Source organism: Rhagoletis zephyria, unplaced genomic scaffold (assembly GCF_001687245.7).
Source record: "Rhagoletis zephyria isolate East Lansing unplaced genomic scaffold, Rhagoletis_zephyria_1.1 Rzeph_scaffold_00182, whole genome shotgun sequence".
Taxonomy (NCBI): Eukaryota; Metazoa; Arthropoda; class Insecta; order Diptera; family Tephritidae; genus Rhagoletis; species Rhagoletis zephyria.
In genome coordinates this window covers 328053-355154 of record NW_016157266.1, presented here as the reverse complement: position 1 = coordinate 355154, position 27102 = coordinate 328053, and the positions used below count along the sequence as shown (strand labels likewise).

Sequence of the window (27102 nt, the reverse complement as noted above, 5' to 3'; positions counted from 1 at the left end):
ACCAGGTTGGCAATAGTGCTTCTTGATATCCTAAAAAAGATGTCTGTCACCTGCTACAAAGCTAGGCTCAAGTGAGAAGATTGGAGCATTTTACTCCTCCTGCTGATCAGAAGGGATTTATCTACATACATCTGTGAGTACTGTGAGTACATCGTTACGCCTTGCACACTTAAATTCGATTACGGGAATGAGGATCCGCGTGGTATCATATCTTCGTCTTCTCGATTGATGTTCAGTCCAAAGTAGCATCGTTACTGGTGTTAATGCTAGTATGCTCTGACTGTTTGTCTGATGATACTTCGTTTTGTCCTCACTCACCATCAGACCCATGCGTATTAGTTTCGCGGGGATACCAAATTCAGACATCGCGGCTGTTGTATCATAACTGACACTGAAAATCCAACTTCGCCTAGCCTAGTCCTGCATAACTAACTTTTTCACTCTTATTTTTCTTCCTTCATAAAAAATTAATTACATTCTCACAATGACATATGCGCAGTAACGCCATCCTTCACCCTCCAACCACCACCTTTTTTTAAAGAAAATTAAGCAATATTTTTACAGGCATAGATAATAAATCTAACGAATCGATTGCCTATTTTGGTGCGCTTGTGGAAAGCAGTTACATATGTACTTGAATATATCACTATAGCAACAACATACAGTGATACTTGGATATATGGAAGTTGAGAGTGTTCCACAAAGTCTTTGCTACATCAACAGTATCACGAGTTTTGTTCAATTTTGAAGATTTTTCTTATGTCCAGTCATCACTGTATGACAAATAATTTTTTCGTTTTCCAATAAAGACTACCATATTTTTGGGGTCTGATATACACCGCAATGATATTTTGTTCAATACATATCTAACTGCTGCTCAGGGTGTGCTGAAAGGTTCACCTGTACGTATGTATACATATAGGTATGTAGTTATTTGTAGTATTTATTGATAACTAGGTTAGGCTGTTTGCAACACTTGACGTTGAAAGTCAATGAGCTGTGTCGAAATATCGTTGATTAAAATGATTATATGTATTTTATTTTGTGTTCTTTACTACATTTATTGTACGCAAGCAAATAATTGCATTCCAATCGAAAATCAATTTAGTGCAACGAAAAGTCATTAGATATCCGGCGGTAATAATCGATAAAAGTAGCAAGTGTTATGCGCTTATTTGTGGCTTTATATACGTATTTGTAAGTGCGTTTTTATGCGAATTGACAGTGAATTAGTGCGAGTGGTAATAATAAAAAAAAATTAAAAGAAAAAAATAATAATGACCAACCCTTAGCTTGTTTTTAACTCACTTTTGGTTAGAGTATCTACCTATGAACTTGCACTTTTTTATGACACATTGGAATTTTTCACCAGTATTTTGAGATAATTTATTGAAAAATTTCCACTCATTACCTTAGAAAAATTGGTCAAAAATAGTGTTCTTCGAAAAAATATGCAAAACGGATTTATTAAAAAAAATTGATTTGTTGTTATACTAATATTAGAGATTTTGAGATGAGCAACACGATTCCACTGTTTAAAAAACGAAAAAAAATGTAACTCCTCAATTTGAAAAATGCTTATATATATTGCATTTTTTATGATTTGCTTTTTCTAAAACCTCCCTTAATTTTTTTTAATTATTGTTCAAAATTCGAAAAAAAAACAAATTTGAACACCCTAATTTAAAAAATGCATTATTTATAATTTCTTTTTATTTGCATGCTGCTGTGCATCCTTCACACAATTTTATATCCCTCGCACAACAAGTGCGTTTTAGAGCTATTCAAGACCTTTAATTTGAGCCCTTTGAGAGCCAAATTATAACTATTCTGAAGTTAAACTCCGAAATTTTATTCGACATTTTGTGCAAATTTTTTTTCTAATTTCGGAGTAAAAACTAGTACAGCAGTTCTGAAGTTTGGTTTAAAATTGTTTTAACTTGGCTCTCAGAGGTCAAACCAAATTTTATAACGCACTTGTTCTTCGAGGGGTATAAAATTGTGTGAAGGATACACAGCTGCATGCAAATAAAAAAAATTACAAATAATGCATTTTTTAAATTAGGGTGTTCAGATTTGTTTTTTTTTCGAATTTGAACACAACTTAAAAAAAACAATTAAGGGAGGTTTTAGAAAAGTTAATTTAAGCTAAATAAAAGAGCTAAAAATTTGTTCAAGCCCGTGGACAAAAAAAGCAAAAATTTTCAAAGTTATTTTTTCGCGCTATCTGTTAGGAAATACAGTCTCTCAAAAATCATCGAACAATTTGGAATTTTTTTTTTTGCTATATATATTTTTTTTAAGTATTGTATCATCTGCCTACATTTATAGGTACATTTACCTATAGCCAACATTTGTGTTCTTTACTATCTGCCGTGGAACCCTGTAGGTGCGCGTGGGCAACTTTAGTAATCACTGTTAAACTGAAATAAATAAATAATTTTCCTACAATAATAAAATAGTTAGTTCACACATACTCTCCGCGTACATAAGTGTTCCAGTTTGCAACGAACCGCTTTGTCCTTAAGGCAAATTATTCCTCACTTAACATAAAAGTGTGATAAATTTGCACCGCAGTAAATGAAATAAATTCAACACTCGATCTTTTTTTCTTTCATATCTTACAAAATTTCATTTGTTCCACAAACCATTTTTTTTCTAAGATCTTTTTATTTACTTAGTCACCTTGTGATGTTCGGACATATGTCTATGATCTCTGTTCGTGTAAAATCCTCTGTGCCACTGCCCTTATTTCATTTAATTTATGCATATAATTTCTTCTTTAGCTGTTGTTGTTTTCTGCACACTCACACATCTACAAGTGCCGCATGCTGCCATTTTTAAAGTCCCTCATTTATCACATTCCCATGAGTCGTCCATCGACGATTGAGCTTCTTGCTGCCCCAAAACAAGCATTTTTATATACATACCTACATTTGTGCTCCCCATAATTCCCATAAAGCACCCAATTCTCACATGAGGCCGCCACATGTGCCACCACTAAAAGTGTGCATAGTTTTGTGTTTTGTGTCATGGCCCTCGCCGACTCTTATGCCGTCTGTCTGCTATGGTTTTTTGTTTAATTAGTGGCTTTGCACTTGTCGCAGCGCTGCTGTGCATTTACTCACTCATTTATTCATTCATGATGGACTAATTCACTTGACTTGCTCGATATGTTTATATACGAATGTCCCCTTTAATCATCATAAATGTTTATTTCTACAGCAAATAAGTACATACATATGTGGTATCCCTTGTTAGTGTTTGTGTCTCGTTTAATTAATCCCAACTTGTGCGCGTTGCTTGCCACTATTTTACAATTTTTTTTTAAATATATTTATTCTTTTTAGTCTGCAAATTTATGCGAGTTTCGCCTTAACTTTCTTAATGAAAAAAATAATAACCTTAAAACATACATATGTATATTAAGATATCTTCGTCTGGCGGCTTACATCGCATTTTATTCATATTTTGAAATATTTTGAAATCGATCACTTGTTTTCGCTATCGCACAGGGCGCACAATTGTGTACCTTAAAGTGAGAACATTTCTTGTATCTGCGGAGAGGATTCATATTTTTTTTTTTTTCATACTTTTGTATGTACATATAAAGTAAGTAGTTTTAATCATGCCACAATTGTGGTTCAAGTATTCCATTAAATTGTTTGATATCTTCGTAATTTTTATGGGTTCTGCTGCTAAAACCTCAAAGTTATCGCCGTCTATGTGCTCTGTTATTCGTACCAACATAAATACAGAAAAATTATTGTTTTTTTTTTAATTTTCTAATATTTTGTGTGTCAATGAAAAAGCTGTTATCCAAAACATTTCGCGGTTTATTAACAGCGACCTTTGATAATTTCCCGCTTGAGTTAGAATTAAACGCCGGAAGTAAGGGCTCTTCTGTGTAGGCGCGCTAAGCTTTTTGAGGGCTAGGTTTGTATGGCACAATAATGTTTATACGTATTTGAGTACAATTATACAATAAAATACATTTTTTAGGTGTTTTTGGGAACATTTTTGGCACTAAAAACTTCATCAGTAGTATTTTTGCTCTTCTGCTATTATCTGTTTAATGTGCCTTGGGAGGAGATGACTACGCTATTGTTGGTTTTGTAAAATACGGAAAATATTACAAAAATTATTTTTTACTTTTTTGTTAGGTGGAAACCCTGCTAACATATATTTACGAATGCCTATAATTTAGTGCATGTATTTGAAATATTTTGAATTTTTTTATTTTAATTATTGATGAAAAGGGCAACGGCAACCCTATTTAGTAATAAATCTGATGAATGCCTTCTCAAAGCAAATCTCGTTTAATATCATCGTCGTAATATATATAATTTATTAATAATTAGATAATTGCAACTCTGTCAAAAAAGGGATTTAAGAAAATATTTTGAAATATTTTTTATGCGTATTTTATAGTTTTAATTAATTAGTCTTAAACAACATTTAATTTCTAAATTGTAGTAAAAAATGTTTGTGCATACTTATGCTAGGCTATGAACTTTATTTCGTGGGATAAGCGGCAACCCTAATTTTTTTTAAGCTCAATTCTTGATAATCATAACTTAACCGTTAGAATTAGATTAATATTTTTGAATTTAAATTTTTCTGATATATTTTTTATCTTCATTTATATTTTTAATATTTTCAATCGAGTTCTAACAGGCACCGTAACGGTTATGATCTTTGTTTTAACCGTTAAAATTAGGTTTCTATTTTTCTGATAAGATTTAACCGTTAGTTATTTTTGAATTTAAATTTTTTCGATAAATTTTTTATCTTCGTTTATGATTTTAATTTTTTCGATCATGTTCTAGGCGTTATTTTTAAATCGGTCAAAAAATCCAATTTCTATTATAACGAATAAAATAAAAATGCTAAGTAACGATTATTTTTGATCGAAAAAGATAAAAATCACAAAATAACGATTAAATTTGAACGTAAAAATAAAAATTCAAATTTAATAATTATTCAATCGAAAAGATAACAAATAACGTTTAGAAATAATCTAAAAATAAAAATGTGGGCATTTAACGGTTATTTTCGGTCTCTGATTTTTTAGTTTTCTTAGAAAGCTGGCAACTCAATTTAAAAATAATTTTGACTGAAGTGTTTAAAACGCCTTTCATTTAATGCCGCTATTTAAAAATGATGCATAATTATCTTATGTTATTATTTTTAATTATAAAATACACAGGGGAGCCCTGTTCAAAAATAATTTTCATTAATTGCAAAGGTTTTTGTTTTGGTTATTTATGGCCTTATACATCGNTAATTATCTTATGTTATTATTTTTAATTATAAAATACACAGGGGAGCCCTCTTCAAAAATAATTTTCATTAATTGCAAAGGTTTTTGTTTTGGTTATTTATGGCCTTATACATCGGCGTAGCCAGAATTAAATTTAGGGGGGCGGGCTCGACCCTATTAAGCTGGCATTTCAGGGTACTATTTTGTATATATATAAGCACCCCCCCTGCCCCTACCTGGCTACGCCCATGGTATTATAATAACTATGTATATTCAACAATTTTCTTGAGCTTGAGGCCGTTTTTAATGAAAACTATTTTGAAAAAATGTAAATAATTTATAAATAGTAGAAGTTATAGCTGCTATTTCGGTGATCACTCCATCTCCTCATCAGACTTCTTTTAGGTTTTAGTTTTTTGAAATTGTTATGAAATTTTAAATTTTTCTGTCATATTATAAGCATAATTTTCGGACTTACTTTTTACATCATAAAAGATTTAAATCGGTCAAAAAAACAGTTTTCATTATAACGGTTAAAAATGACCGGAATTAATAAAAATCCTAAGTAACCATTATTCTTGATCGAAAAAAAATAAAAATCACAAATAACCATTAAATTTGACCGCAAACATAAAAATCCGAATTAAACGATTATTCGATCCAAAAAGTAATATTTACTGACGTGTTTAGAAATGATTTTCTTTGAATATCGCTATTTAAATCTGATGCATAATTATTTTATGTTGTTTTTTTTAATTATAAAATACATACGGTCCTGTTAAAAAATGCTCAAAATGAATTTTAACTAATTACAAAGGTTTTAGTTTTTGAAATTGTTATGCAATTTTCAAATAGATTTCTATTGATGACCCTATTTAAAAATTGTTTGCTAAAGCTGTGTAATTTAATTTTTTACAGCTGGCAACCCTTTGTGAAAAATATACTTACATTTATTCTTTTTCAAACAGCTTTCTACAGTGATTGATACCTACTTCCTTACTAAGTATGTATTTTTTTTTTTTTTATTAACAAATGTTTATCTGTCGGAAGCTGTCTATTTGAGATCTCAAATATGTATGTCTAAAACTAAACTTTATTCCAGTATGTCTTCAGAAATGGCGAAAGTATCAAAATCAAAAATAGTCTTCCGCAACTGATGGAATTTAAATTTCTTTTTCGTCTGTTCCTTATTTGTGCTAATCCAAAATTTGGTCCAAAAACCTTACAAAATTATTTTTGATAAAAAGACTAGCCAGTTGCACCAAAAAATTTGTAACAATTCTCTTCCTTTTTCATCATCACTCCATTTCTTATAAAAAATTTACCTCAATTACATTTTTCGTCATTTTTTTCTCTCAAACCACAAATTACAAATCTAATTAGTTAAGGTTTTTAATTGCCTCCGTAATCACCGAAAATCAGCAAATATTCCTATTGAATGATGGCCTTCATTTAAATATAACTCGCCATCTACCCTTTTATTTTTCATTGCACTCTCATTAGTTTATTTTCTATTCTATACAGTATTTTTTTTTTGTTTTTGCTAATGAAGCTATTAATTGAGCATTAAAAGGGGGAGGTTGTCAACCATCATTAAACTTTATAAAAATAACTTAATTGCAGAGCAGCAAACGCAATTATTTAGTGGCGTAAATTGTGTCCTTAATTGTATGGAAAAAATGAATTATAACAACTTATTTTTTGGATGACGATTTTAACTGGTGTCTGAAGTGAAGTAATTGAAATCGATTTTGGAATAGTCGTTGGCTTTTTTCATCTTGGAATTATTGATGAATTTTTTTTTTGTTTCAAAGATTCCTTAGTCATTCCCAAATGGTTTACTGTAACTTCATTTGTCTAATTCCTTTGCACTTTTTTCTGTTTTGCTGCCATAATTTTTTTCTAAATATTTTCCTTTTACCTTTTTAATGCTTTCGTCTTTTTCATCACAACAGTCTTGTTTACGCAATGCGATTATTCTTTTATGCTTCCTAAAATCGAATATATTCCAAGAGTTGTTATTATTTCTTTTACGCCAATTCTTATTTGTGCTGGTTACTAGTTTTTCTTTTTGCAAAAAACTATCAAACAAAGGCAGATAATCCACATTATTTTGCAGCAGCTGCTAAAATCTTTCTTTCTCTCCCTCTCACTATTCTTTGTTACTTGTTCTTATCGTTAGTTGGTTTCTTCCTGTTTGGTAGGTGCTTCCTTTGCAACTGATTGCTTGGATTTTACGCCAACGCTGACTGGTTTGGCTTATTGTTACTTGGCAGTTGTGTGCAGTTACAATTATAACAACAAAACAACATTAAAGGGCGTTTAACAGATTTTCTGCAATGGTCAAACTACCTGGAGCAATGAGCGTAGTAACTGGCTCTTCCGCATAGTTGCAGCTGAATAAAATTTTGTGTATGTATGTGTGTGTGTTAGACTAGTTGATAGTTTATTTTTTTTTTGGAAAATGACTTTCCAAATGCACTTTATTATACTAAACTTTAATGATTTTTAAAACTGCATACCCAATATTTTTCTAAAATCTAAAATCTTTTTTTTTTTAATTTGGGTGACATTTTTTTTATAACATTTCTTTTTTTTTTGTTTTTGGGGGAAACCTACATTTTTTAACTGGAACAGGAGAATCGATTTTCTCTTAAATTGTTCCTTTTTCTGCACTTTGCACTAAGCAATTTTATATAATCAAATAATAATTCAAAAATCAAGCTCAACTGGTTTCTTGCAAATTGTATAAGCTTTCATTCAAAAACACAAAAATAATCAAATTGAATGAAAAGTGTTAGAAAGACTTTTTCTCATCGGTATCGAACCCATGACCGACGGAGTTGGTACCAGGCATCTCTAACCACTCAGACACAGCGGCTGTTATGTATGTACATAAGGGTGGTCCAAAAATGCATGTGAAAAGGTAAAGTCGAAATTGTTATGCTCTCAACCCCTAGAATTGTTCTATATCGAAAAAATATACCTCTATTTTTTATTCTGAAATCAAAAAATATTTGGGGGTCGCTTAAAGCGCTCAAAGCTTTCCATGTATTTTATATGGGGAAAAATAAGAACTTTTCGTGGAAATGGTATATAATTCTTGAAATTCAATATTTTTCTATCGGAACGCTCTGTTTCTCTTCAGGAAATTCACAATAATAATACCCAATTATTTTTTTAACAATTTTTTCATAGTAACTATATTTATGGGTCCGTCAAAAAATGGTTAACTAACAATCGGTTATTGTTATTGGAAGTCTCCTGAAGAGAACCACGAAAAGTTGTTTTTTCCCCATATAAAAGACATGGAAAGCTTTGAGCGCTTTGAGCGACCTTTAAATATTTTTTGTTTTCAATATAAACAAAATTGAGGTATATTTATTTCGATATAGAGCAATCCTAGGGGGTGAAAGCATCCAAATTCCGACTTTACTGATTTTGGGGCGTCCTAATGTGCATATGGTACACGAAAATTCCCGCACGCAAATAACCGATAACAATTGCTCAGTACAGCTTTTACAAATATGTATGTAGGTATGTGCCCGTCTGTACACATGCATTCAGAAAGGGCGAAACAATTAATTCTAAAAAATGTTCAAGCATGTTTATACATACGCAAGCATACATGCACATGCATATGTAAATGGCGTTAATAATTGAAATTTAATTATTTTGTTTCAAGCAGAACATTACTAGTTAGTGTGGCTGAAGCGGAAATTATGGTTACACAAACCTACGGAAATGTGAGTGAATAGGTATTTATACCCACTCTATAGAGTTGCTTGGAACACTCTATGCCAGTGGCCGGCAAACAAAGACATTCACACTGATTAGATTAGGTGCTGCGGTTTTATAGTTTTTCGTCGTAACTCGTATCGAATTTTGATTTTGAGATCACAGCATTCGATAGCGAAAGAAAGTCCATAAGTTCTTTAAAAAATTTCACCGGCAAAGACGTGAGAACCAAAGTAGACATAGACATTAAATTTGTGTCTCGGCAACCCCTTTTGTGCTGTATTTTTATTAAGGAGGACAACTAAAGAAAACTAATCGAATAGCATTTTTACATTTTTGTCATATGTATCAGAAATTGAAAATTCGAGAACTAATTAATTTTTGAATTCTCGGTTAACCGATCTTCGACTGAATCGTTATAAATTGAATCTGTAGCTTATACTCAAACCGGCAATCATTGAATCGTGAAAGGTTGCATTCATACTGACTATTCGGAAAAATCTTGTGGATGACTAAATTTTCGCCTGTAAGCTACTAAAAAAGGAGGGGTTTCGGTAGTATTATAATACTGTATAGATACTCCTTTAAAAAATAAATATTACATGGTTGTTAAGAAGCTATCATAATTAATATAATATCGATTACCAATAACCGTTTTCAGCACAATATTTCATTTCAAAGTATTGTGTGATAATATTGCTAAACCTGAAAATATTCGTTCATAACTGCTTCAAATATTAGGAAGTCTCTTGTACATATATGTATATAGGCATGTACATATGTATATAAGCGTGGTCACCGAATCATGAGCAGGTGCTCAAATGTAATAGCTCCCAACCTGCCACTCTAATAAAAAACTGATATGACATTTATGGCCCAATGCAATCCAAAAACCAGAAACCTTACATTGAAAGTCGTAAAAGTTAAAAGCCGGCAATGACCGATAGAGGACTTTTAAAGCCGAAATACTCATAAAATAAAATTAAACGACATGAAACAAAAGAAGGCCCAAAATATCCGCTTTCAAATTGTAGTAAAAAAAAAAAACAACATTGCATGATACCAAAAATGAGGAAATGTGCAAGAAATAGATACGTACCCTACGAACGTACGCAGGAGTTGGAGATAAGTGACAAATATCACGTGCCATTGGAGACTATACAAAAAACAAAATTTATCGCCGTATCTAAGTATGTACTATGCCATTTTGTTATTTGAGCGTCAAGTGACCCATTGTTTGGAAGCTGTAAAAAAATACCACATATAGTACAAGAATTGCAGAAGAATATTGAACAATTTGTGTGTATGTNTGGAAGCTGTAAAAAAATACCACATATAGTACAAGAATTGCAGAAGAATAAAGGAGGAGTTAGGCCCACAATATTGAACAATTTGTGTGTATGTTCTATCTACATACATACTCGTGCTTATGTACATGCATGTATCGTTATGTTTTATTGGCCTTTCTAGGCGCCTGTCAGTACATACTTACTTCATGTGTTTGAGCTTTACTGCTGATAGGTGCAAAATTATCTGTGGTTAGTGTTGTCTGACTCTGCCTTTGGCTACCCANAAAAAAAAGGTATCAAGCTCTTAAAAAATCACCCGTTACATACTCGTGCTTATGTACATGCATGTATCGTTATGTTTTATTGGCCTTTCTAGGCGCCTGTCAGTACATACTTACTTCATGTGTTTGAGCTTTACTGCTGATAGGTGCAAAATTATCTGTGGTTAGTGTTGTCTGACTCTGCCTTTGGCTACCCACATGTGTACATATGTACCTACATATATACATACATACCCTGCAGGGAGTGACGTTAGCTTATACCTAACTTTAGTCTGTTTACGCGAACACTAGTGCTAACTATTAACTGTGTATTTTGTTCGAAAAAAGCTAACTACTTTTGTGGGNAAACGATAAAAATTAATAAATAAAAGAAAATTAAATTAGAAAAAGAAAAAATCATAAAAGAAGGAAATAATACTTATGAATTAAAGTAAATTAAAAATATTTGTATTTAAAAAAGAAAAAAAAACAATTTTAAATAAATTGAAAAAGATCCTAAAAATTAAACGAAGCAAAAAGAAAATTTTCTTTCTAAAACAACAAAATCTACAAATTAAAAGTAAAGGAAATTTACAAAAGAATAACAAATTAAAGTAAAAAATAAATAAAATAAATTTCCAAAAAGTAAATGAAATTTAAAACAAATATTTTTCCACTTTTCGCAATAATAACTAAAAAATTAAACGAAAATTTAACTAAAAAACTTAAATAACGTATTTAAACAACAAAAAAATAAGATAAGTTCCTTAAAATTTAATTAAAAAAATATTTTTTTAAAACCATCAGAACCAGACTATTAAAGGAAAAAATGAAAATTTAAACTAAATTGGAAATAATACATAAACAAAAGCTTCTAAAAATTACGTTAACTTAAAAAAAATATATATCTCATTTGTAAAAAAAAATCTAAAAAATTTAATTTAATGATGTACAAATGCTTTCTCTCACAATAGCTTTTCACCAGGAGTGGTGAAAGAGAGAGCTTTTTTCTAAGGCTTGTGCTAGAATAACAAAGGTCTTTCGAACTATCTTGCCAACGGTTTTTCATTTCTCTTACGAAAGACTTTTTACTATCTCAGCCAGAATCGCCCTGATGGCTACATTAATTTGAAAAATTCAAAAAACACAATTTCATTGCTCCCTAGTTTTGTGAGTATATTAATTTTTCCATGTGTTTTGAATCTATTTGTTTTTGTTTTCATCGCACGGTGGAACACATGCATTATATTTTAAGAAAAAATTTTGAGCTAAGCTCATATATAGTATTCCAGCCTTAACTTCAGGAAAATTATGTCATACGAGTGGGATTAAATAAAAAATGAGATACAGATCTCAATAAATATAACGATAATTACAAAAATCGATATATATCTACATATATCGTTATCGATAACATTATTTTTAATTAACCGATAAATAACTACTAAATTTATTGATATCGATATCCATGAAAATATCGATTATAGTATAAAAAAATTAATTAATTTTTTCAATAAGCATTAACTGCAGTTTAAAGCTTGGTGGAAATCACCTATAGTTCTACATATTCAATACACAATACAATTTTCAGTATTTTTATACAAAATCTTAACAAACGGTTAAAACTACATAATTAATTTGATCTTGAGTCAAATCAACAGCGCATATTGTCAGTCTAATTAACTCGACTGTCATTTACGTTTTTATATGTGTTGTTGAGTGTGTTCATGTGTCGCTACGAATACTTTTCTAATACACTTTTGTTTGCTATTTATACAAATTTTAGCTTTTGTATTTGTTTACTCAAGTCACCTTTGTTCACGTATACAACATATTTGAAGCCTCCTTGACCCTTCCTTTCAAAGCTGGGCCACCCAAGAATAATAAACCAGTGCACACAAACTTAACCGAAAACCAGTTTTTTTTTTATTTACATACAGGTAAAATAGAAAATCTAGCGCGTTTGAGAAAAAAAACACATTTCCTTGTTCCGCTTGTCGACTCTACTATTTTTCTTTTTATTTATTTTTTTCTATTTCCTATTTTCACATTTTGTAACCTCCTTATGTAACCTTTACTGGCACCCATTCTTTCACTTTCTTGTCTGCTGCACACCATTCACTTTCGCGCTTTTGTTCTTTAATTTCAGAAATTTCACAACAAGCTTGTCAACCTCAGTCTCGCTAGTCTTTCTTTTGTTTATCGCTACTTTTACAGTGAACTAGTTACGTAACGTGAAATTTGCATAACACGGCATAAATATGTGCATATGTATACAGCTATGTACATGAGTATCTATCTGAAACTCAGCACACCATTCGCTTGCATGTCACTGTATTCTTGTATTTCTTATATTTTTTTTATTTACATGCACAGATCATTAATAACTTTTTTTTTCAACTGGCATGTTCATATTTTGCTACTCTCACTACTTAGATTATATTTGACTTCTGGTTTTCTCATCTGTCAATTTGATATTTTAGCGCTGAATCTACATACTACATACGTACCTGACCCTTATGCCACCAACCAAGCCCGTCTTCTTGCTTGAAAACAAATTGTCTCGCATTTTCTTTAAGTAAGCGTATAAGTAAGTAATTATGCAAGGGGAAAGTGGCTTAAGTTTTCAGCTCGCTGATAACCTTTAGTTCGGTTTGACATTTCATTTGTCAACTGTCAGAAGTTAATCCCAGTAGGAAGGTTTTGTTTGTTGTTTTTTTCCTACATCTTATAGCAATTATGCGCATTTCGAGCGCAATTAATAAAAATTGTCATACTTTAAAACGTACATAGCAAAAGTGTTTAATTGTTGCCCTTTGATTTGCGTACCGATTGGGTTTCTCTAATCTTGTTTCACAGCTCCGTTTACTTTTTCTGCTTTGGTCGTTTTTTTTTTAGATTTTTTCTGTGCAATGTATCTGTTGCAAATTGGTTGTTTGATATTTCATTCGATGCACGTTTCAATGTTGACAGTTTCGTAAAGTAGTTTGCTTTACATAATTTTATCATGCATATATGTACATTAGGTTGGTTCAAAATAAGTTAAATCTGAATTTTAATGCTGACACTCCTTAGAATGGGTCTATATAAAAAAATATAAATATATATATATATATTACCCAATTGTTTATTTAACCTTTTTTTAATATTAATTTTTTTTATAAGGCCCCAAAAACCCCAAAAATGTTAAGGGGGACCCAAAAAAAATATTAGTTTTAAAAAATAGTAAACTAAACGCTTGGATATTATTACCGGAAGTCACCTGAAGAGAAACAAAGTTTTCCGATCGGAAAATATTGATTTTCAAGAATTCTATACCATTTCTACGAAACGTTGTTTTTTCCCCATACAAATTACATGGAAAAAATGTGGTATAGTTTTTTTTTATGTATAACAAACCCAAGGGATGAGAGCACTAAAATACGGACTTTACTTTTTTCACATGAATTTCTGGACCACCCTAATGTACATACACTCACATGCACATGAATACGGACAATGCTTTTTCCCCGATTACACATAAACACAAGTTTCAAACTTTTTAGAAAATTAAAAAAAAAATTTTATTTCATAAAAATTTCATTCCTTAAAAATATCCTGGTATGTAAAAAAATGCGAGCCTGCTTTATATAAAAAAAATGCGGAGGAGCGCCAATAAAAAAAAAATCAAAAGCAAGCTACTCCAAACTTGTACTTTATGCTAAAAATGAATCGGCTTCAAAACGACATACTCAAAAAAAATTTTATGAAAATTGGTTGATATTTTTACAAAGTTTGAAACTTTTTATATGGTTTTTGTTAGAGAATAGACGGTATTTTAATTAAAAAGTAATGGAAAATAGATGCAAGAGTTCAGATATTGCAATAAGTGTCCTTTATTATTTGGAAATAAAAGTAGAAGTAGATCGTGGGTGAAGCGGAGTAGCGTAGTAAATTTTTAAATTTCGTCAAAAATCGTAGCAAATCTACTGCGATCGTAGTGAAATTCTAACGCTGATACTAAATTTAATTTTCTTTAATATCGAAAATTTTTCAAAATTTCTAACGTGCCTCTTTTTTAGAATTTCGGACAGTTATGTACACATACTCGTAAAAGCCTTTCATAATACCGGAGATACTCATTTCGCTTCGCCAAGTATCATTTGTTTTTTATTTATATATCAACCAACTAAAATTTCAATTTCAAACAACATTCACAAGCAACAAAAGACGCCAAAAATATCAATTAAAATTTGCATATAAATGGAACCGAGCTGTACTAATTTAGCGGCAAATCTGCTCTTATTTCGTCTTTTTATTTCGCTCTAAGCAAATTTCGCAGAACTTTTTGCAAATTGCTCTCGATTCGAAAACGAAACATACAAAAAATCTTAATAAATCCCTTCAGCGCAATGCATGAAATTCACTCCAAATGCAGACACATTTTCTTTTTCACATATATTATAGTATTTAATTTCATGCCGCTTAGTGAGTTAACTGGTTATACTTGTTCACGGGCGCCAAGCAACTAAAGCGATTCGCCAGTGTTGTAGAAAAATCAAAGTAGCATCTTCAAATATACATTAACGCTACATTCACAAGCTTTTGCGACAAGAAAAGCATTTCAAGGCTACCAAACAATGCACAAAATGACAACAAAAATATACAACCAACACTCAAGTACACTACCGCTATATCTACGGTGACCATAAATATTCATTCAAAATGAAGGACAATTTTTCAAAAATATGCCTACATATATTTACGTAGTATAATAATATCAAAAGAGTATTTATGATTCAAAATTCTTAATACATTTTAAGCTTTGAAAATGAATCACGTTTTCTTCATCGATATAATCTTTTTTTACATGAATATTTATAAAAGTGTAGTAAAACATATTATAATAACAAAAGCTTTCACGAAAAGTGAAAATCTTTAAAAGATTATTTTATAGGCAAATTTTGAGTCGTTCAAAACGAAAACAATACCAGTTTTTTTGTTTTTTGGTACTTTTCGCAGTTATTTATCAAAAATCGACGTCATGAATCGACGTAAACAGACGACTTACAATGGTATTTATGTGCCCTTTACAAAAATATATAATTTGTGCAGATTGCGCTGCATAGCATCTACATTTCTAATCCGAGTTTCATTATCTTTGGCTCAAAATTTACTGTAATTATATATCTTCTTTATCGAATTTTTAAACTAATGAAAAAAATTATCGAATAAAACTGTGTATCTGATTGAAAATCTCACTTTTTTCGACTTTGACGACAAAATGCAAATGGTCGCCTGTAGCACTAATAATTTTCATTGAAGTCGCCACAAGTTATATATTTTGGTAAGAGGCACATCAATACCCTTCGAGCGTATCGCTTACTTTGATTGGAGATTGTCATGAGATATTGAAGAAAAGCTACGAAAAGTACCAAAAAACACTTTTTTTTAAAAAATCCATCCTTTGTCCGATATATACATAATCGGGAAACAGGACACCTGGAAAAATCATACATTTTCAGGTTTTTTCAGGTTTGAAAAACTACGCAGGACCGACCTTTGAAAAACAGTACGGTCCTGCAAAAAACAGAACGAATGGTCACCGTAGCTATATCGGGAATATCAACAATAATAATGAGCGGGTTTTGGGCATATCATATCTCTGAGCTGACCTTTTTATGTCATACATATATATGATGTACATTAGACTGCATCAATCCCTCCCAAAAAAAAAAAACACGGTACTGTGTTTCATTGGAATTATCAAACTATTATATTTTAAGACGTCCACCAAAATATTTGGGAAAAATATTAAGATTTACGAGAGCTGGACCAATTTGAGAATACCTCCAAAAATGGTGTTTTTTATAAATAAAAATAGATCTTAAATGACAAAATGGTTTAAGCTTAAAATCATTAAAAAAAAAGAAAAATTAAAAAAAAATTCAACGGAATCGTAATAATGAGAATTTTGATGCTGTTTTTAACTTTTTTAAAGATTGGTTTAAGAAAAACCTGAATAACTGAAACTAAACTATTCCGATTTAGACTGTGATGTATCATTCAAAAGGTATTATCTCTCCCTTTTTATTTATTTGCTAATAAACTCATTCAAAGGATAAAGAGAAAGGTAGAATGAACGAGCGTCATTGGTATTTGAAAAAAAAATAAAATAAAAAACTGGGACATGAATGACTTTTTTTTTGTACAGAAATAAGAAAGAGTGGGAAAGATACCTTTCTACTGAGACCCCATAAGTCTAATCAGAATAGTTTTGGCCCAGTTATGCAATTTTTTCGTAAATCAATCTTTGAAAAAAGTGAAAAAACAGCATCAAAAATCTCATTATTACGATGCCGTTGAAAAGATGATTAAATATTTTTATGCAGATTTTTTAAGCTTAATCTGTTTTGTCAGCTGAGGTGATTTTTTTCAAAAAGTTCTTGAGTGAAACTATTTTTATTCATAAAAAAACTTTATTATTGAAGGTATTTTCCAATCGGTCCAGCTCAAGTAAATATTAATATTTTTCCGAAATATTTTGTGGACGTTTTTAAATATAACAAATTTCGTTATCCCGGTGGAAAACCCGCAACTTTTTTTGGTGGTGCAGTCTAATGTACATACATACGCTTTTGCCTACAAACCACCTTTTGCATGCACAACGATATTTCTCCTTTTTTACTTCCAACTTGCACGCTTAGCAACGAGTATTTATTTTAACATACACATGTCTTCTTATACATATATATATATACATTTAACTCATGTAAGCGTAGATACTTTCGGTTCCACTGCCCTCCCCTTTACCCTTCCACGCTGCCTTTGTTTACATGAACAACGCCTTGTGGTCTCTACTGACCGCCTCCTGTTTTCTGGAGTAGCCTTCATACATAAATTACTTGTATGTGTTGTTGTCTCATTGCTTTGCAGTGATTTTTTCATTAATGTTTAAGTATATTTTATGATTTTTTATTTTATTTTTTTTACGATCTTTTAACAACTCATAATACAGCAATTTTCACGTGTAGCTGTCGGTATCCAGTTACCAAAAACTTGTCTACATGTAATGTGTTGCCCTGCAAGATTAACCCTCTCACTTCACATAATCGTTGCCTTAACTTGTCATGTATCCTTCCTTACTTCCTTCCTTACTTCCTTCCTTCCTTACTTGTGCTTCCTTTCATAGCAACTAGCGTAGAAACAAATTTGCCCTTACTTCTTCTGGTCAGCTATTGTCCATGCGATGTTCGTCTTGTGTTATTTTAAGAGGCAGCCTTTTTGCATTCTTATGCAGATCACTCCCCTTAATAATTTACATAACAATCGAATTGACCGTTTTTTCTATAGAAATATTTCCATTGCTAATGTTTCCTCTCTTCAGTTTTTCTGTTTGTCGTTTTTTTGTATGCCTCGCTGATTTTTCTAATATTTTCTTAAGTGGCAGGCTTATGAAATTGATCGCTCGTTATTAACCCTGACGTGTGTGAAGAGCTTGAAATACCATCATTTATTTCATATTTTCTTTGTTAGCATCTGTTTTTATTTCGGTTTAATGTAGAGAGAGCTGGCTAATTTGTTTTGGTGATGATCTCCTTTTGTGCCATGGTGGCAGCCCAATTTTTCTTCATGGAAATAAAAGGGGTTTTTATGAGCTAAATATGTATGTTTGCCGAGTTGGTATTTTTGGAGAGTAGAGTGGCAAAAAGTTTTTAGCAATTTTAGTGCTTCCTCTCGGGAATTAAATCGATTTTAGATGTTTTAGGTGGTATTTCTTGTCGTTCACACAGAAAGCGGTGCCGAGCGCATAAAGACGAACCTCGGGTGTTCACACTGAACGAGGCGGAGCAGAGCTTTTCTCATGTACTCGGCACAAAAATTACCGTCAATGAAAAGTGGCAGAAATATTTTCTCAATTTTATTCAGAAGATTATTTGAAAAATTTGTTTTATTTTATTATTTGTTTATGGCAATATTTTTTCGGTTTATTAACGATATTTGAAAAACCGTGGCATTTATGGGGAAGGAAGCTTTAATGAAAAATTTTTTTTTATTCGAAAAGACAAGCAAATAAGAGGCCAAGATTTAATGCAATATGAATTATCAAAAGACTTTTATAATATAAGTCTCAAATTTAAAGTCCTTGAAGACTTAAGAATATTTATCTCAATGATAATTATTATGACAAGCTTTTATAATATAAGTCTCAAAATAACAGTCTTTGAAGACTTAAAAATATTTATCTCGCTGATAATTATTATGAAAAGACTTCTATTATATAAGTCTTCAAATCATAGTTATCGATGACTTAAAAAAATGTTTACACACATAATTATTATGAAAAGACTTTTATAATTCTTACGAAAATTTGGGTGACTTTTATTAAACTCCACCATGAAATAATTATTATCCTAGGTCTCTGCTCAAAATAGTTTGAAGGATCCGTTTTGAGGGGAAATTGAGCGAGTATTCACTGAAGTGAAAAGTGCAGTTTTTCACACACGAGTATGGGTGTGTGTATGCATGTGTTGAATTCACATTAGGGTGGTAAACATTTTAAATAATTGAGAAATTTTATTTAGCGTGGCGGTTTTCTATCAATTTATCGATGCGCATATCTATCGCATTTGTATCCATTTATCGACTTTTATCCTTTACCGAAGATTATTAAAGTATACCATTTATCGACGTTTATCTTTTACCGAAGGTTGTAAAAGTATACCGATTTTTTCTAAGTGTTATTCGTTATTGCAATATTTCTCCGGACTAGTAACGATGTAAAATTATCGATATACACGTATCCTTTTGCCGTTTATCTATCGATAATTTCATATACATTTGAATCGATCTTTATCGACATACTTTTATCGATATTTTCAGAACTGGTTTATTGATATTTCTTTAGTTAACAGTTACTAGATCTAAGTAAATGATCGTCATAGATATTTCTATCAAAACAGATGCATACATACATAAATGTCAAAACATTAATTTAGTTTTTTTATTAAAATCACTTTTTTTATTTTCTTTAATATTAAATTAACATAAAAGTTTTTCAAACATAAAAATGTATATCTTTTATTTATTAAAATTTAACTGAATTAATATTTTATTAATCCTCCCCTGACTTTTACTACGGCATGAAGTCTGCTTGGCATGGACTCGTAAAGTGCTTACTTGTATCGAGTGAGTGAGAGAGGTTTCTTCTCAATTACCTTGCAGTATGGTTGCAACGAAAGTTCTGAGCAATTTGCCACTAGTCAAATCAAGTATTTTTTAAGCAAACCCAAAATTTTCCATATGAAAAAAAAAATTGTCCAAAACTCATGGCAAATTAACCAGTTCAACCTACTCAGCTTGAGTATTGCACAACAGATTTAATACAGCGTTCACAAAACATATACGATCACATTGCTGCTGTGCATCATTATTCAGTTGTTGTTGATGTTGCGCTGCCACTGAAATTGTCTGCCATTGCAATTGCCACAGTTGCATGTCAATAAACTAGTGACTGGCTGTGTGCATCATTTGGTAGCGATGACATTGACAACTTCACGAAATTTTCCCATTCAAGGTAAGCGATCGTACGCTAATGCACCCGCTCGCAGATTACGAGCGGGCAATTAAGCTATTCAATGCGCATGCGCCACCGTCCACTTTTGACTAATAGCACATGCAGCAGGTCTTTTGGGGCGCCTTGCTCCCAGCTCCACAGCGCTGATTGAACATTGACTAGGCAACAACACAGAAACTGACTCGCACGCTTGCAGCCCTTTTATGGGCAAACAAGCTCGCATGTACGCCTGCGCACACCATAAGCGCTTTTGTTAAACTGGCACACGCTTGTCTTTATATAAATATATAGCTTTTTTGAATGGATTAATGACTTGAATAACATTTTTATCTATTATTTTCTGTTGTGGTTAGCATTTGACTGCCTGTCATTTGTTGCAAATTGATTTTCTATAATTAAAATAATCGATTTCTTAGCGCCCGCATGCGTGGAACATTGACACTGACAGCTGCTACCTTTTGTGGGTAGTATAAGAACTACACAAGCTCTGACATAACACAGCGGTCGTCTGAAGAGTTTTCGCCAAAAAAAATTCTTTTGAAACTTTTTCTCTGACAGTCAATGCGGATATACATACTTAGCAAGATAGGACTTTTTTCTTCCAGCACAGATAAAAAAAAATCACCCAAATAAACTAGAAGATTGTTTATATGAAAAGAAGAACCGAAGACGAATTGTTGATTCTAAAGGTGACCGGTTATTTAACCAGGCCTACTTTAAAGGTTTATATCTCTCCTAGTAAATTGATAACCAAATAGGGCTAGGCACTGCCTAAGACCTCGCACAGCTTTACAGTACTTACATATAATCAACCACCAATCAGTAATTAAGAGTTTGCTGGAGGACCTCTTAAGACCAACGGTACACCAGTGTTGCCAGTTTGCGGGATTTCGCCCTTTTTTCGAGATTTTATGACTAAAAAGGGCGAATGGGATTTTCGGTCGAAAAACGGGATTTTTTGTAGACCATACTAATTGTGCGACTTAGGGTCAGTTTTTCTGTGCACGGCTGTGGTTCAAACATAGTTTAAACGCCTGAGCTGGCTGGTTTAAACTAAGATTAGCCAATGGAATGTCAGCCATCTGATCAACGCGAAAACGAATGAAAATGCTGTTTGTGTAAAATATGTACGTGTATAATAGCGGGTAAATTTGTATAGGATATTTTTTCGACTATGCGCATATTGCACATACATACATACGTGTAATTCTAAGCAACTTTTCCGAAGGAACCATGGCTCTAAAATCCGTTTGGAATGTGCCAAATTGTGAAAATAGGTTTCTTAGCACTTCGCTGAAGTGTTGTAAAGAATTGCTTAAATTTTGCACAAAAACATGCTGTAGGGGTTATTTGGTATGAGGAATCCATTTCTGCACTTATCTTTTTCTTAAAACTACCACCAGAGTGCACAACAGTAAACATTTCCACATTTTCTTCTACGCCTATTTTCGCAATATGGCAAACTCCTAATTGATTTTAGACCGATGGTTTCTTCGACAAAGTTGCGTCGAATTACAAGTAGAATCCTCTTAAGCTATACGCGCATAGTCAAAAAATACTGACCCGCCCTAATGTATATAAATCCTATGTATGTATATTGCATATCTATGTACATTAGGGTGCTTTTTTGGCGACTATTGTTTTTTTTCACTCCTACCCCGAAATTTTTTGAAAAGCACATTAAAAAAACTCCCTGAAAACTTTAACCCTTAATATTAACATTAAGTCCTCGCCCAAGGCGTGCAAAGATTTCCGATATAAAATACACGTAAACTTTGATTTTTTTTTCCAAAACTCTACAGCTCGGAAGCATTTTATGGTATAATTTTGGTCAATGATGGGTTTTCTGCAGAATTGAATGCTCTACAAAAGTGTCCAATGCGGCGAACAAAACCCAATTTTTTTTATGAAATTCTCGTTTTTTTCCCACCTACCTCGTAAATAATAAGAGCTGCAGAAAAAATGTAAACGACAAACTTGTAGTACATTCATATTCCTACAAAACACTTTTAGAACACCAAATCGCCAGCATTGATATTTCTTGAGATATTGGGCCTTGAAGTTGAGGTAGTGTGGAATTTTCACGGAGTATTGGGCTAAATTATAGAAATTGTTGATCAACTGCAAAGTCCAATATCTAAAGAAATATCGATGTTAGCGATTTGGTTTCATAGAATTTTTTTGTAGGAAACTGTATGCACAAGAATTTCATGAAAAATTGGGATTAATGACCCGTACTACCTCGCTGATGGGAGTACGGATTACGCTGCAATGGACACTTTTTGAGAGCATTCAATTCTGAAGAAAACCTATCATTGACCAAGATTATACCATAAAATGCCTCAGAGCTGTAGAGTTTCGAAAAAAAAATCAAAGCGGGATTTCTGTTATATCTTTAGTATAAAACGGGATTTAGGATGTATTTAGACGGGATTTTATTAACCCAGTTACTGGAAACACTGCGGTACACATTCTATGAAGGTGATTGAGGATACAACTCTCGACTATTCAAAAGTTGAAATACTTCAAACTCTGACCTGACTAAGACACAAAATATGATCAGTGTGATGTCTCAACATCCTCCAGGCAAAAAACCTTTACATACGTCAAACACAATCATAGATATGCCCATTGAATAGATAAGCTGTAAGAAGTAGCTACCTTAAATTATCAAGATTTGCCATGGAACAAGACTAGGACTCGAATCGTCACATACGATATCGTAATACTCGTCACGTAAAAACACACTTTTCGGATTATGACATACGTGAACGTACTCTTTATACCATTCCGCTTATGCGACTGACGTATCACGTAATTTTCCTTCGTATGTTTTTCGATCCGTGAACGGATGTTACGATTCGAGCCCAATTTTCTAATAGAACCATTACCGGCAAGACGATGCGCTATTTGTCCACATTATTAAAGTTTTTAGTTTAAAATTTTTTTTGCTCGTTCTTTTAAGAAAATAGGCCTATTTCTTTTGAATAAAATGACAATACATACTACACCCATCCCTTTAAAGGTAAATATTTTATGACGCTATAAGCCAGAGTACGCCTCCTTTAGGAGCTCACTGTACACATACGCATATATATAAATATATTTATACATATATGGAATAATGACAAGATGGTGACATGTGACGTATGGCTTGACAACATCAAGCAGCTGCTGACACACTTGCGAATTTGTTACGCTTCTCGAAATGTCGCATAGTGACGAATGGCAACTGTTGCAAAAAAATTTCTTTTCAAAAAATCAGTAAAGAAAAATCAAAAGGCAAAAACTGGAAGCAACAATTGTGTGAAATTGCGCTTTTTTTCGTTTTACTTTTTTGCAGGAAAAAGTACAAAATTTATTGTCTTTTAAGTAACTCGACAAGAGCAAACCGTGCAAGTCAAAGCACCACAAAAGGCGAACTGAAAGTTGCAAATTTGCCGAAAAATTTAAACTGTAGCAATGCATTTAAATCACAAAAGTGTCCAGCCAGAAATCAAACAATTGTTGACAGTGACAACAGAAACTGAGAAGACCAGACAGTTGTTGCCCCTCAAGCAGGCTAACTGGCTTTTTGTGCAAGGCAGAGTGTGTGAGGATAATGTAGTGTGCCTTGATATGAGTAACTGGATGACTGCCTGACTGTCAGGACATCGAGCTGTCAATCAAAGGCATGATGGACGTGAGTACAAACTGCGTATATGATATTTTCAGAATGCGCGTAGACATTAGGGTGGTCCAAAAAAAATGAAGTGGGGAATTTTAATGCGCTCACCCACTAGGATTGTACTATAGCCAACACAATTATTTCCCTGTTTTTTTAATTTTCAAATCAAAAAATATTTAAATAGGTCGCTCAAAGCGCTCAAAGTTCTCCTTGTATTTTATATGGGAAAAAACCAGAGACCCACAATAATAATTATTTCATGGTGGAGTACTAAAAAAGTCATTCAAGTAAGTCGTAAGTCTTTTGAGAGTAATTTTGTGTGATCGAATTTTTTTAAGTCATCGATAACTATTATTTGACGACTTATATAATAGAAGTCTGCATAATAGTTAGCAGCGAGATAAGTATTTTTAAGTCTTCAAAGACTTTTATTTTGAGGCTTATATTATAAAAGTCTTGTCATAATAATTATCATTGTGGCAAATATTTTTAAGTCTTCAAAAACGTTTATTTTGAGACTTATATTATAAAAGCCTTTTGATAATAATTATGAGTGCGAAAAAAATGTGTATATAGTCCCGAACGGGTCCCAAACCAAGCTCCAACTTGTCCCAAACCACTCCCCACTAGTTCTGAACTGGTCCCCACCTAGCCCCCAACTGGACTAATCCTGAAATGCTCCTGGACAAGTCCTGTATTTTAAGGCTTTAAAAAATTTTTTTCGCGCTCATAATTATTATGAAAATACTTTTATAATATAAATCTTAAAGTAAAAGTCTTTGAAGACTTAAAAATGTTTATCTCAATGATAATTATTATGAAAGGACTAATATAAGTCCTTGAATAATAATTATAAGTCCTTGAATAATAATAGAATAGATGACTCAAAAAATATTTATCTTAATATAATGATTATTGATTGACTTTTATTATTTTCATTTACAATAGTTATGTCTCTGGAAAAAACAAGTTTTCGTAGAAATGGTATAGAATTCTTGAAATCAATATTTTTCGATCGGAAAACTTCGTTTCTCTCCAGGAGACTTCCAATAACTATACCCAACTGTTTCTATTATTAACTATTTTTATAGGACCCCTAAAAACTTCAAAAGGGTCCTGCATTGCACTTTTTGAAAAATATCTTCCCAAGTAAATTACATGGGAAACTTTGAGTGCTTTGAGCGACCTCTAAATATTTGTTTATTTCAAAATAAAAACATTTCGATACTGAACAATCCTAGTGGGTAAGAGCATTGAATTTCCGACCTAACTTTCTCCCCATGTATTTTTGGACCACCCTAGTACACATTCATATACATATTTACGAGCACATGCGGGAATTTACGACACGACAAGTAAAGGCAAGGACATACAATAACGTCTGGAAAGAGCAGCTAATAATGAAGCGCTGTGAGGAGGAGCTTTGTTAGAAAAGGAGGCTGGAGCGTACACGAGGGCTATCATCTAAGAATCTCAGAATAGCAATTTTCTACATTTGCCTGTTATGAATACATACATATGTACGTACATACATACATAAACATGTATGTCACTCATTCATAGGTTTGTGTAAGTGTCGAGCCGGTAACATTGTAGTACTACGAATAAGCCTTACAAAACAAAACAAAATCCCACTGCTGCTAATTGCGTGTAAATACATGTACGTTTGTGAGAAAAAATAGTAGTAGCCTGAGGAATAGAAACGGCATGTAATACGCGTATCTAGTAGTCTAAAGTAAGTCGAAAACAAGTTCCGCCACAACTGCAATATGTTAGAGAGTAAAGGGCGTGAAACCAGCATATCTTCTCCAGTATTCTGCCTATAGTCGGATGATCTGCATTGTCATAAAACTTTGTAAATAAAAAAAGGAACACTGAGCTGAAAACTAGCTGCTGCCTGGTGCTTGTACTACACACTAAACGGATAAACTTATGGCCGACAATGCCATATGATGGTAGCCGGTTGACAATTGTGATTTGTTTTTTTTTAGTTTTTCTCTCTAATTCATGTACTTTTTTCGTGCGCTACGCATATGACATTTAGAAGGCGGAAGTAATATATCAAAAAATTTTCGTTTTTTTTTTTTGTGCACGCTTGAAACTTTATAACATTTGGACTTCCTAGAATACTAAATTTTTAGACATCTAAACGACTAAAAGATGTCTAAGTATTTCTCCGGAAAAAGTCATTCTAAACACATGTGACCCTACATTTGTTCACACACTTGTTATAAATAATTAATTTGTTAATATTTTACTCCATTTTGCATATATTCTTTTTTTCACACCAATTGTCGCTTATCTAAAGCAATGTCAAAATGTCATTGCCGACGGCTGTCATAAAGTGTGCGAATTACTTATGTGACAACTCTCATGCGCAACTGAAATATTATAGTTATTTATGTTGAAGTTGTTGTAATAAATTTATTAGAAAAAACTTTATGCTGCCAATTAAATGTCCATAAGATTACTGACTTTATTGTGCGGTAACTTTTCGGTTTGCTAGTTTTTTTTTTGCCTATTGACATGCACGATTGTCAGCAATCATATATTTTTGTTGGCATGCAGCGCACACAAAATCAGCATGTCCAATCAGTTATTGAAAAATACTCATGGTATGCATAGAGTGGCATTTGGCTATGCATTGCATACTAATTGGCCAACATTTTTGGTAATTTAAATAAATTCTTAAATTATCTTAGACACAATTTCGCTGTAAAATCGTAAAATCACAAAACATGTAAATATGAAACTACCAAAAATGGGTTTGGTCACTAATTTCCCCCGAAACGCGTTGGTATGTGAGATTTTAAAAAATTATCAAAAATTTTTTTGCGTATATGCATATGTACTAAGATATCATCAACACTACATTAAAAATTTCATATACTATACTACTCATACATATGTATGTATGTACTTACTTGCCAGAATAAATCTTGTTTAACTTTCTTAAATTTTCTTTGTTTATTTTTTTCAACTTTTTTCCAGACTCCTTTGTCAACAGTCAAGAATGGACGATCTCACGTTCAGTACCCGATTTGCGTTTGGGCATTGTCGGTTCACTGAACTCTGGCAAATCAGCTTTAGTGCATCGTTATTTAACTGGTTCCTATATGCAAGAGGAGTCGCCTGAGGGCGGTCGCTTTAAGAAGGAGGTATTCATAGATGGCCAAAGTTATTTATTATTGATACGTGATGAAGGTGGACCGCCAGAAATGCAGGTAAGTTTTAAATTGATTTCATTAAAGGGTGAACACACCAAAACTGCGACACTTAGAAATTACTACCAGAAACAAACTAGAAGGCTTTGAAATTATTTTTTTTTT

General features: G+C 32.2%; 1 protein-coding gene across 1 annotated transcript in view; it reads left to right on the top strand.

The window, feature by feature from the left end:
* The window catches only part of LOC108357919 (centaurin-gamma-1A-like), a 100589-nt gene that overhangs the window by 21800 nt on the left and 51687 nt on the right, over window positions 1–27102 (top strand). Inside the window, 1 exon segment of the mRNA XM_017609002.1 lies at window positions 26765–26997. Coding sequence (XP_017464491.1) covers window positions 26765–26997 — 233 coding nt within the window.